General features: G+C 35.8%; 2 protein-coding genes across 2 annotated transcripts; one reads left to right on the forward strand and one right to left on the reverse strand.

Moving 5' to 3' along the window:
* Positions 1-632: 632 nt before the first annotated feature.
* Positions 633-6,674, forward strand: LOC104899986 (sodium-dependent phosphate transport protein 1, chloroplastic). Its single transcript, XM_048648422.2, has 10 exons — positions 633-1,121; positions 2,126-2,233; positions 2,699-2,854; positions 2,950-3,165; positions 3,268-3,480; positions 4,374-4,511; positions 4,646-4,747; positions 4,867-4,932; positions 5,132-5,216; positions 6,103-6,674. Exons 1-10 carry the CDS (start codon positions 756-758, stop codon positions 6,198-6,200), a joined length of 1,548 nt encoding a protein of 515 aa, XP_048504379.2. The 5' UTR covers positions 633-755; the 3' UTR covers positions 6,201-6,674.
* A 2,507-nt stretch (positions 6,675-9,181) lies between these two features.
* Positions 9,182-11,142, reverse strand: LOC125499474 (cytochrome P450 86A1-like). Its single transcript, XM_048648323.2, has one exon. It carries the CDS (start codon positions 10,976-10,978, stop codon positions 9,395-9,397), a length of 1,584 nt encoding a protein of 527 aa, XP_048504280.2. The 5' UTR covers positions 10,979-11,142; the 3' UTR covers positions 9,182-9,394.
* Positions 11,143-12,457: the final 1,315 nt, after the last annotated feature.

A 12,457-nucleotide genomic window follows, 5' to 3' on the forward strand; every position in this document is an offset into this window, starting at 1 on the left:
CATGTATATACCAAATTCTTTTGGTAAAACTGTTGCATGTATGAAATACAATCCTTTTACAACCCAAAAAAATAGAAAAAATCTCATATATAATGAAAAAAGTTTCTTTTAAAATATTATAATTTATAGGGAAAAAAAATAGTTGTACCATGTGTGATCTATACTAATATATTAAAATGTGTACATTATAAAAATGCATGATATAAGATTTGATCCATAACGTCACGTTTATATACTAAAGTCTTAACAACTAAATAGTGTTACAATTTCAATATAAAATACTAATAAATGAAAATTATGATTACCCAATGACATCGCATCAGCCTAAAAATTAGGGTTTGTTCTCCCCAACTTATTTTCAATTTAGTTCAGTTTACTTTTACTCTCACATGTAACTATTCATCTCGATTCACTTCAACTACTTTATGTCGAACAGAACATGAGAACATACCTAGTGTGGTTTTTAATTTGACCATATAATATAGCCTATAGGGCATAGGCATATACCCGCGCTTGGTGCAGCAAATTTCCGTTAAGAAATGATACTCCTGAAAATAACGACTAGCCGCGAGAATCCTTCATCTCATCTCTTTCAATCCACGTGTCACAAGGCTAACCATTTACCACAATCAACCACAATCAAAGAATCTTCCAAATAAAAACAAAAATTAATTTTAAAAAATCAGTGAAGAAAAATTTGCGAAACACTCAAAAAAAAAAAAAAACAGTGAGTTTTTCCAGTTTCCGGCGCTCCGATGAACGCCGAAACGTTTCTCATCACAAACTCACTTTCTCTCTCCTCTTCTTTAACGTCTCCGAAGCTTCCAGAATCGAAATTTCGCCGGAGAAATAATTTCCGGTTTTTATGGCCGGAAATTCACCGACCTCCGTCGAAACTCCGAGTTTACGCAGAATTGCGAAAGGTTTCGGAGATAAGGAGAAGTTTGGGAAAAGTTTGGGCAAATGTGAAGCCGAAACCTTTTGAAGTTTCTGCTGAGTCAAGTGGAACTGACGCGTTAAACGACGGCGTATTGGAGGAGAAATGGTGGGAGGAGTTTCCTAAACGATGGATTATTGTGATTTTGTGTTTCTCTTCTTTTCTTCTATGTAACATGGATCGAGTAAGTTGAAGTATTATTTTATTTCCGCTTTTTTGGTCTTTTTTTATTTTTATTATGTTTACTGCTGATTATTTATTTATGTCATAAATTGATATTTGTTTTCTCCTAATTTTTGCTATATGATTATTTATTTCTTTTCACTTGAACTCATATGAACTGTAATTAAATCTGGTAGGAACCAATCAGCATTGATTGCACCTTATGCTTATGCCGTATGCGTGACCTATGTTGCTCAGATATGGATTGAGTGTTTACTTGGATACAGGACGGGTGTCCAAGTGTTCGACTCGGCTCTCTTGTAAAAAAAAAAAAAGACAAGTTTTTAATTCAAAATGAAGTATCCAATTGAAGTGTCGTGCGGGACACAATACGACACAATAGTCGGTTTTTGAGGTAGATGAAGGTGTCGGAGTAAAGTACCTGACTATAAAAGTCATCATTAGCCTGAAACTTGTTTATAAAACCATTTTTTTCCCAATGTTTATGTCATGATCTTTTAGACTTATTTTCAGTCATGTTTCTCTCAGTTCACTTCAATTCAGATTCTCTCCGTCTAAAAGAATGGGCCTAATTAATCTTAGTGAGCAAATAAAGATTTGCATAATTAGGTTATATGGGCTTTTTTTAGGGGTAAAATTTTGTTTAAGTTTGACTAGCATTAACTTAATGAACAATTTTTTTGATCCATATGAGCCACGAATGTAGTATAAAGTACAAAAAGGGAGGGGGAGATTCGAACCTGTGACCTATATTGTTCAGAGCACCTCGACTTAATGAACTGTTAATTGGTCAACTACTAGTGTTGGGGGTACTTTTTTTCATGTCCCTAAAACTACAATTTAATGCACTATGTATGGTACTATGGTGTACTACTATCTTCATGAGGTATTCCAAATGTTGAAGAAGGCTTTTTGATGTAATCAGAGTAGCATTTTATGATGCACAGTCAGTATTTGAGTAATTTGTGTTAGTATGAGTAACTTTAAACACATGTTGATTGGCAGGTGAATATGAGCATTGCAATACTTCCTATGTCAGCGGAGTATGGTTGGAATCTAACCACTGTTGGTTTGATACAGTCTTCTTTCTTCTGGGGTTATCTTCTTACACAGGTAATCTTTCCCATTTTCTACGAATTCTGGGTGTTGGCCTCTTGTTTAAGCTGTGTTTTCTGTCTATTATTTCACCCTTTTCATATTAGTTGGAACATTTGCTCTTCAGAGATGAAACTTTAAGTACTTTCGACCATATTTTTCTTTGGTAATACATATATAAAAAGTATTGTCATGTGGGATTGTAGCAAAATCATTTTATTATGAATCATCTAAATTAATAAATTTATATACTCATGCTTTATCGAAAAAGAGCGATGGTCAAGTTGTCTGAGCTGTGAAAAATCAAGGGTGCAACTATTGTGAAATGGAGGAAGTATATCTTACACAATTAGAGACTTTCTATTTGTAGCTTATCTGTTTATATATCTATCTCAGGTACATTTTGAAACTAAGATGAGGAAAACAACAAGTGCTCTAGTTTTGTAGATTTTGTTTCTGAATAGATGGCTAAATTATGTACAGGTAGCAGGGGGTATATGGGCAGACACTATTGGTGGCAAGACAGTACTCGGGTTTGCTGTAGTTTGGTGGTCTATTGCTACAGCTCTTACTCCTGTCGCTGCAAAGCTAGGATTGCCTTTCTTACTAGTCGTTCGTGCTTTCATGGGCATTGGCGAGGTTGGCACCTTATGTAATCATTGTTGATGTTCAGATTACATAATTTTCTTTCATGTTTTGACATGTTATGTTATGTTACTTCTGTTATTTGCCAGGGTGTTGCCATGCCTGCCATGAATAATATGCTTTCAAAATGGGTTCCCGTTTCAGAGAGAAGTCGATCATTAGCACTAGTGTACAGTGGAATGTACCTTGGATCTGTCACAGGCTTAGCATTTTCACCATATCTGATACATACTTTTGGTTGGCCTTCAGTTTTTTACTCCTTCGGTTCTCTAGGAACTGTTTGGTTTGCAGCGTGGCAGAGTAAGGTAATTGATTAGCTTTTTACTTCATGGCATTTATCCTCTCTTAATTATCAAAATTATGGAAGGATTATCATTCGTAATTTACACCACAATATGTACAACTAGGCATGTAATTCTCCGCTTGAAGATCCAGACTTGCGGCCTGCTGAGAAGAAGTTGATTCTGGGCAGCAGCAGCGTATCTAAAGTGTCAATTAAGAACATACCATGGGGAGAGATCTTGTCAAAACGACCTGTTTGGGCGCTAATCGTGTGTCACTTCTGTCATAATTGGGGAACTTTTATTATACTTACATGGATGCCAACATACTATCACCAGGTGCGACGCTTGTTTTCTACTGTGTTTGTTTAGCATATTGCTCTAATACCATGATAGAGTATGATTGAATTCCTCAACTGGGTTAAGTTGTATTTCACAATGGTTAAGTGTACACGAACACAACTAAGCAGACGTTAACATATTTACTGTTCATATGGACTAAGATCTGTCCAACGTTCTACATGTGTCTCTATGAACTAACTCGAGAAATAATCTGGAACTTTTATAGCGTATAAGACATCCATTTTTGGTAGATCTGCAAACTTTAATGTGGAATGCAGGCAGTATCTGTTGGGAGTTTTAGGTTCGATTACTTTTCCTGCTTAAGACTCCTCCTCCCCCCATGTGTACATATGCCCTTCTTAATGACCCTTGCCAAGGTGGGAGCTTTGTAGAGGTCTTACAGCTAATGTTATCATTATTCTAGCTAATGTATTCCTCCCAACCAAGAACAGTCTAAAGTTTCTTGTGCTATCAATAATCAAGGCTGAAGAGGAGTCATCTGCTCGATGACTTCTTAGTTTATTTGTTCTCATGGTGTCCCCCATAGATTGGTTCAATAATTCTATGTCATTTGGACAATCTATCCTCAACCTTCTACATTGATATAGACATTTCCACTCTTGGACACATGACCGGGTCCTAGTAACACTGGATAATATGCACTATGTTTCTGATGGGCGTGTCCAACATTTCTAGTCAGAAGAGTTTCTTCTACCAGAAAAGACAGTTGTAATTAGTGTGCCATTAGCGTGACATTGTTGTGTACTACAGGTGTCCTCTTTATTATTTTAATGGACAATCTTATGGTTTAGTATTTTTCAGAATGGATTTCACAACAATTACCAGAAGTGTGATTTTTTCCCCCTCCTTCATAACGTGTTGCTCAACAGGTGTTGAAATTTAATCTTACAGACTCTGGAATGCTCTGTGTTCTGCCTTGGCTTACAATGGCAATATCTGCAAATTTCGGCGGTTGGATTGCAGACACACTTGTGAGTAAAGGCTATTCTGTGACAACTGTTCGTAAGGTAAATTTGTTATACTTGCAACTATTAGCTGCTGCTTGATTGAGTTTATTTTCTAGTCCTCTTGATAGTCACTGATCGAAGTTACATTGTTTCCTAATTCCAGTAACTGTAATTTATATCAAATTTGTTCGCAGATTATGCAAACAGTTGGTTTCCTTGGACCTGCTTTTTTCTTAACTCAGTTGAGCCATGTTAACTCACCTGCAATGGCTGTTCTCTGCATGGCCTGCAGCCAGGTTTGTCTTCTTTTCTTTTTCTTTTCATGAGACGATATTTGGATACAGTTGGCTATCAGAAAACGAGAACATGATTAATGTATGCGATATCTTATATGCTAAAAGCTGATCATAACCAGGGAACTGACGCATTCTCACAATCTGGTCTATATTCGAATCATCAAGACATAGCCCCTCGGTACTCTGTAAGTAGTTATAACTCAGTTTCTCTTCTCCTCCTTTTGATAGGCTCCTAATTAGCTCTGCTATCATTGAGAAAGCAATATGCACAAACTTACTCTGCTTTACTGATGATTTAACTGTTTTCTAAATCATCAAATCTAGTCTATATTTGCATATAAACATATCCTGTTTCATCCTTTGTCTTGAACTATCTATCCTCAGGGAATCTTGTTAGGCCTTTCAAATACAGCTGGAGTGCTAGCGGGTGTCCTTGGAACAGCAGCTACCGGCTATATTTTGCAACACGGTTTGTTCTCATAACCTATTATTGAAGTTGTGTTATGATCTTCATTAGTGTGGGTGTCTGAACTATAAGTCTATAAGGCGTACCAATTAGGGTTTGAGATGCCATGATGAATATAGACCTCATTAAAGTGAGCTTTGACCACTCTAGTGCGGTACTATTGATCAAAAGTGCTTTGTGGATCGAGCTAATTGCCAATGTTATGAATTATGGTAAGACACGACCACATGGGTATGACCGTATGAGTCTCCAGTACATGTGCATATCCAAGGGAATGCTAAATAATTCAGCCACAGAACAGCCTAAGATTGGACATGAGTGCCAGGACACAACATTCATGAAACATATTCCTGATTTTAGATGACCTTTTGCAGAGCCTATAGGTACTTATATAGACAGACATTTCAAGTTAATTGACATGTTTGCTAGGTTTTGTTGGAATCCTGATTTCAAGATTCAAGTCCAGTTTTTAGCGCATGAAGTATATATCGCATAATCTTCTCGTATCCTTCCTGATGTTTTTACTTTCCGATCTAGTATTTGTGGTTTTTGATAATTGAAGTGTCAATATAAGGATTACATACCCGTAGTCAGAAATATTGAGTGTCCGACTGGGTCTTCCATACACATAGCCAACATAGGCTTGGACTCTTTAATTCTCCTGAAGTACTTTTACCGAATCAGGAATATAATAGTCTATTTTAATATATAGACCGTCTGACACGAATACTCGAGCTCGAGTTTAACATAGGTTAAAGTCATAGATACAAGAGCTTGTCTCGAGGTTTACAGTGCGTATGTGACATGCATCATATACCAGAATGCATGATCAAATCATGTACAGCTTGATCATGTACAACTTTCTAATCTTTGTAATTATGATTCTCAGGTTCTTGGGACAATGTTTTCGAGGTTTCAGTTGGGCTATACTTGGTTGGAACTGTTATCTGGAACCTCTTTTCAACAGGTGAAAAGATCTTGGATTAACCCTTCTATACTTGATTTTACTTCTGCAAGGCCAGAGGCAGATTTTTTCAAGAAAATGCTAGTCCAAGATACCCAAAGAAATATCATCAAAATATAAAATCAAGAAGCTCGTCCTTAATCCTGATCCTCGGCTGTAAAGCGAATGGATGGGTGATTGACATGAAGCTTAATGGAGCTTTTGGCGTTTGAATTAGTACAAATGAGAACATCTTATTCACTATATATACTAGCATATCTCTCGAAGGTCCGTCACAGCGTCACTGGCCACATTATTAGTCTTGCAGAAATCTTTACACAAATTGTGCAACTACATGTAATCAAGAGTATATCTTAGTCTTAGAACTCGCCAATGACAGGATACATGTTGGGCGATTGTTGTCATTGTTGTTGTATACTTGTATATATCAACTGAATAACATTTGTTTTGTATATGGAATTAGTGAATCACCAGGGGGTTGAACTCCCTTAAAGTTATGTCACTAGACGAATTAATCTTGCAAAAATCTGCACAATTTGCACCTCGATCTTCTTATTGACACAACTACTCTACCTAAAAGTATATCTTATAATTAGTGTTGATAATCGTGGCGACGACACAACAAAACAACTACAGTCTGTACAAAACACGAAGTTATTAAAAGAAACATGAAACCGATACGATGCAAACACTAACTAAACTTGGACATAATCTGATTTCTATCGTGTATTGCATTTTAGATGTATTATTATATGAATAGTTGGTTCGGATTTGACATGAAACCAAATACAAATAAGAACCAGTTACTCGAATAGCCAATAACTATATGGTGGTGACTGGTGGACGGGTTGGTTGTGTATAACTAGAGACGTCTTAGACAATTTCGAGATCTTGTGCTAGGTATTAGACACGGGACCTATAAGGATATGAAATGAATCCATAATTTCATATTATTAATAATTAATTTAAATTTTTTATTAAAAATAGTTGAAAAAATGATATACCTTTTTAAATACTTCAATGTTATTTCATTTTTAGCAAGGAAATACCTTAGATTTAACATAATAATAAAGAATTATCAAATATTAAACTAAAATAAGCGTTATGAAATATTAAAAAAAAGTATATATAGATAAGGGGTAAAAATTTTAGATTATTAAATGTATTTTCCTTCTAAACTCATAGAACCTAATAAGTAATTTACCAACTGAGGTTGGTGTGAGTGGTTAAAGGGCTCTCGCTCCTTAGCCAAGGTCTCGGGTTCGAGCCTTGGGTATGAAAAAAATCCCAACTGGGAGGGATGCTGCCCTTTGAGGTTCCCATATAAACTCCCGCACGAGATTAGTCCACTCGTCGAAGGCGATGGGAAACTCCTCGTAGTAGGACCAAAAAACAAGTAATATAAAGGATAATTTGTCAAAAGGGACCTTAGAATTTTTTGTTTTTGCGAGAAGGGACCTTAAAAAAAAAGTTGGCATTTAAAGGCCAAATAGCAAAAAATATTGTGACGAAGGACCTTACCACCGGTTTCCGACGTTGACCAATCTTTTCAGTCATTGACTTGCCTCAATTTCTAAATGCACTCCCAATCTAATTTTTCCCTCTTTTTTTGCCCTACTTTGACAAATTTTTCCCTCCTAATTTCCCTTACTTATATCTGCTTCTTTGTACCCCAAATACCATTGCTCTGCTACGCTGCTTTGCTCTGCTACGCTGCTTTGCTCTGCTTTTCCTCCTTCTTGCTCTGCTACACTGCTTCTTGCTCTGCTTTTTCCCATTTTCGAACAGTTTTGTGTTAGTGCCCGAAAAGATTGGTCAACGTCGAAAACCGGTGGTAAGGTCCTTTGTCACAATATTTTTTGTTGTTTGGCCTTTAAATGCCAACTTTTTTTTTAAAGGTCCCTTCTCGCAAAAACAAAAAATTCTAAGGTCCCTTTTGACAAATTATCCTAATATAAAATATAAATAGAGTCTCTTAACATTGGAGACTCTAAGCGATCGCTCACTCTGCTCATATGTCAGAGACCGCTGTCTGTATCACAATAGAATCGAAATTCATTTGTTTATGGCATTATCTTTTCCTGAAGGCGGTTGAGTACTTAAGTTGTACCTAGTAGCTACCCAAAAGAGTGATTAGATTGGACAATTAGAGTCAATGATTTGGTTAGAAAATGAAAAAGTGACATTTGCTTTTTTTTTGGGGAGTGGCTTTTCATTTAACGCAAGTTATCAATTTTTATTCCATGGAATGATGCAGGAAAAATTGGTTGGGCCATAAAATATGACTTGTGAGGTTGGACTTGTCATATGACCTTGGTCTACAAGTCTACAACTAATATTTCCTCTGCCAGGAAAAAAGAATTTCAGTGTATCTTTGAAGCTGCTAGTTAGGCGTTTTAGTTGCGGAATTTTGAGAACTTAAATCATATTCTATCAGTTGGTTACACTATTATTAAGTGGTACAAAGTTGTTAAATACATAAGTGGAAGTAGTTCAGACTTAATCTAAGCCTAAAATCGTGTTGGGATATGTTAAGTTACTTTGCCAATCAGCTAATATCTTGCTAATTTTGCGATTACTCATAAAGTTTGGGATTTTCACATATCTGTTTATTTTATTAGTAAGATTTATGATTTAAACAAAAGTACTACATAATCAATCTTTATTTTCATAAATTGACGCGTTTATATAAGAGTTTTTACGTTACACTTTAATAGCTTTATGAACTCGTTTTTGTGAATGTATAATTTTCCTTGTGTAGATCTTACGATTGTTTGTTTATCGAGTCCGACATGAAGATGCACACGAAGTTGACGTTCTTATAAAGTACTGAAAAAAATCATGAAGTGTTAGAAGTATAATAATATGCACTTAATTCTCATAGATAGAGACACACATTACACTCATAAGACATGTACACAAGTGAATTACTTAAAACAACAATAAATCAATCAGCTTTTTGTAGCCTTAAAGCAACAACAAATTTTAGATGCAAAACCAAACATCATATCAAGCACATTTTTGTATTAGAAGAATGAACGAAACAACAATATCACAAATGAAAGCATTTGTAGTAAACTATAAAACATACACGTATATAAATTGAAATAAAAACAAAAACCAAAATGCATATATAGTTTTATGAGTTTAACAAATTAAACTTCTTTCAATTTCTTTAAACACTTGAAAAGACGAAAATACCCCGAACCAATCTTTCTCATGCACATGCAGCAACACCACCATTAAGCTCTCTAGGCTCCACAAAAACCTTAAGTCCATTCTTCATAAACAAAGTCAACGACATCTTTTGTTCAACCCGGTGACCGGGAACCGCCAGTAGCCTGTAACGAAGCAACACAGCTGAAGCCACTGACTTCATCTGCAAGTAAGCCAAATCTTTCCCCAAACAAGTCCTAGGGCCCGCATTAAATGCAACAAATTTATACCCATCTTTCGGCGGGTCAAATCTATACCCGCCTCCAGACTCAGATTCAGACCCAGATCCGCTTAACCACCTTTCAGGTCTAAATTCCATGCAATCTTCACCCCACACAGTTTTCATCCTTCCTACAGAATAAATTGAGTACGTCACTGTGGACCCCGCAGGAACAAAAGTCCCATCTGGCAAAACGTCGTCGTTTACGACGTACTTAAAATCTTCTGGTACAGAAGGGTATAATCGTAAAGTCTCAGCTAATGCTGCTTTAAGATAAACAAGTTTATCAGCTTCATCAAACTCAAGTGGGTCCCTTACCCACTTAGCTGGATCATCGCCACGTGTCTGTTTTAGAACCGTTGATATTTCATCAACGATTTTTGCTTCAATTTCGGGGTGGTTCATTACTAACCAAAAAAACCAACTAAGAGCAACTGATGACGTGTCACGTCCAGCTAGGACGAAATTCAAAGCGATGCGTTTTAATACATCATCAGCAAATGCATTGCCGTTTTGATCTTTCTTGTTTATAAACCTTGATAATAAATCATCAGAAGGGTTTTCTTTTCTTGCGTTAAGTGCACTTGACATGTACTCTTCTACAACTTGTAAACTCTTCTGTAATCTCTTTTCAGCTCCTACTTGAAATGTCTTTTTTAACCTCCATAAAAACCCCGGGTATAGTAGCCTTTGAAGGGTAGATTCGGTAGCGGAGTCGAAAGCGGATGCAAACGGGTTATCGGGTAGATCCGGTGACAAAGTCATCGGGTCTTTCCCAAAAGTCAACCCACAAATATTATCAAAAGTTAGTCTAAGAAGCAAGTCTTGTAAATCAACCGGTTTTTTTTCATTTTCAGCGGTTTCTAGAATCTTCCAAAGTCGGGTTCGGATAGTCCGGTTTACCCATCGGTTCATAGCTTGACGTAGGGTTCTTGTAGTAAACTCAAGTGCTGCGGTTTTACGTTGTAAAAGCCAAGTTTCACCGTCGCTGTTAAAAATTCCTTGACCTAGTAAATCATGAAAAGCAGCTTGCCATTGTGGGCCCTTAGGGTAATTATCAAAACGTGTACGTAAAATATGCTCTATATTTTTTGGATGGCACGTAACTGTGTAAAACCCTTGCTTGAATGCCAAGAAAGGTATGGCAATCGTGCATGTTTGGTATGTAGCCGTCCCACCGGTTCGCCGGAGGTTTCCGGCGATCCAATCGTGGATTCGGTGTTGGTTATTGAATAAATATGGCAGACTCCCCACCACAGGCCACAGGTTTGGACCTGTACTGAGACGACGAGATAGGTGAGAGAACCATAGCATGTAGGCCGTGATCACGGCCGCCATGCCTAGGAAAATTTGTATGGAGTCCATGTTTTTATGTAGGGTTTGTGATATATGTGACTATGTGAGTTTTTGGTGCTAATAAGTGTGTTATTGAGTTATGGTTTTGGTTGATTTAGTGTTTGTTTGAAAGAAGGGATTAAAGAGAGGAGAGTTAGAGTGATGTTGTGATGTTGTGAGGTGAGTGAGAGAAATAATAATGAAAGGGTTTTAATATATAAGATGGTAGAAGTTGTGAAAAGTATATTTAGGAAGAGTTGTTGAGAATTTTTATGTAGATTGAGTTTTGGGGTTAGTAAGAGAATTACATTTGCATGGATCTAGTAGTAGTGTACAAGTTTTGCGGTCATGGTATGTACGTACGGTGATTCTGTGAAACTGCTAGTTGTACATTGGTACACGACAGGAAATAGACAAAGTAGATAACTTAAAAATGGATTGAGTAAACGAACCATGAAAATAAGATCTTAATAAGTATGCACTTACTTAATTATACTGATTAGTTGCATGCAGCTGACTATATTCCTGACAATAATAATTGTAGCTAATTAATTAATCATCTCTAGAACGATACACTTTAATTTGCTGTGGGCTGATATTGTCATGCAAAAGTATTTTGTAAAAGGACTTTGAGATCTTTATTTGAAAATTCGAATCCATCTTGCTTATATTATAATATTTTAATTATGTCTTTCTATGGATCACTAAAATAATAATACATTAATACCGCCTTCAACTCGGATGATTAATCTATGAAACCTTAAAGATAATTGAGCTTGTAAATGATTTTTTTTTTTAAAAAAGGAAAAAGCTATATGTAGCCCTAAAGACTGTATATAATAAGCTAAAAATGAAAATAAGTTGCATTAATTGATCATTTATTACATTGATTGATGTAAAATTTTTCCATAAATTCACAATTTATTTCATTTTAAATCTTTTATTATTATTATGTATTTTAGAATGAAAAATTAAAAATGGTTTGTCATAGTTATAATAATAACCAATAAAAAATAGGCACGTAAATTTTGGTTGATCAATAATGTTATCCGTGATAGAAATGGTGTATATCAATGATGTGTATGAGATGTTGGTTCATGTTTCCATTTTCCGTGTCATGATATATGATTCTTGTTCTTGGGAGTTTACGAGCTTTCGGCCCTGTTTGGTGATTAGAGTTTAGAGTTTAGAGTTTAGAGGTCAGAGTTTAGAGTTTGTGGTTAGATGATTACTTTTTTGTTCAGAGGATTTGACTGCTGATTTAAATAATTGTTGTGTAAAGGTGTTTGGTAACACTTAGCTGATTGTTTAGAGTTTTGTACTTTTTAGAGCATGTAAAATGACATTTATGGACATATGTATTTTTTTAAAACAAATTTTAGTAGTAATTATATGGACAAAATAGTCATTTATTTTTTCTCTCTCCAAAACTCTCATGAAAAAGCTCTTCTACCCAACTTTTTCAAAAGAGAGTTTTGATTAGAGTTTTCGGTACAAAACTCTCTTTAG

Source organism: Beta vulgaris, chromosome 7 (genome assembly GCF_026745355.1).
Source record: "Beta vulgaris subsp. vulgaris cultivar EL10 chromosome 7, EL10.2, whole genome shotgun sequence".
Classification (NCBI taxonomy): domain Eukaryota; kingdom Viridiplantae; phylum Streptophyta; class Magnoliopsida; order Caryophyllales; family Amaranthaceae; genus Beta; species Beta vulgaris.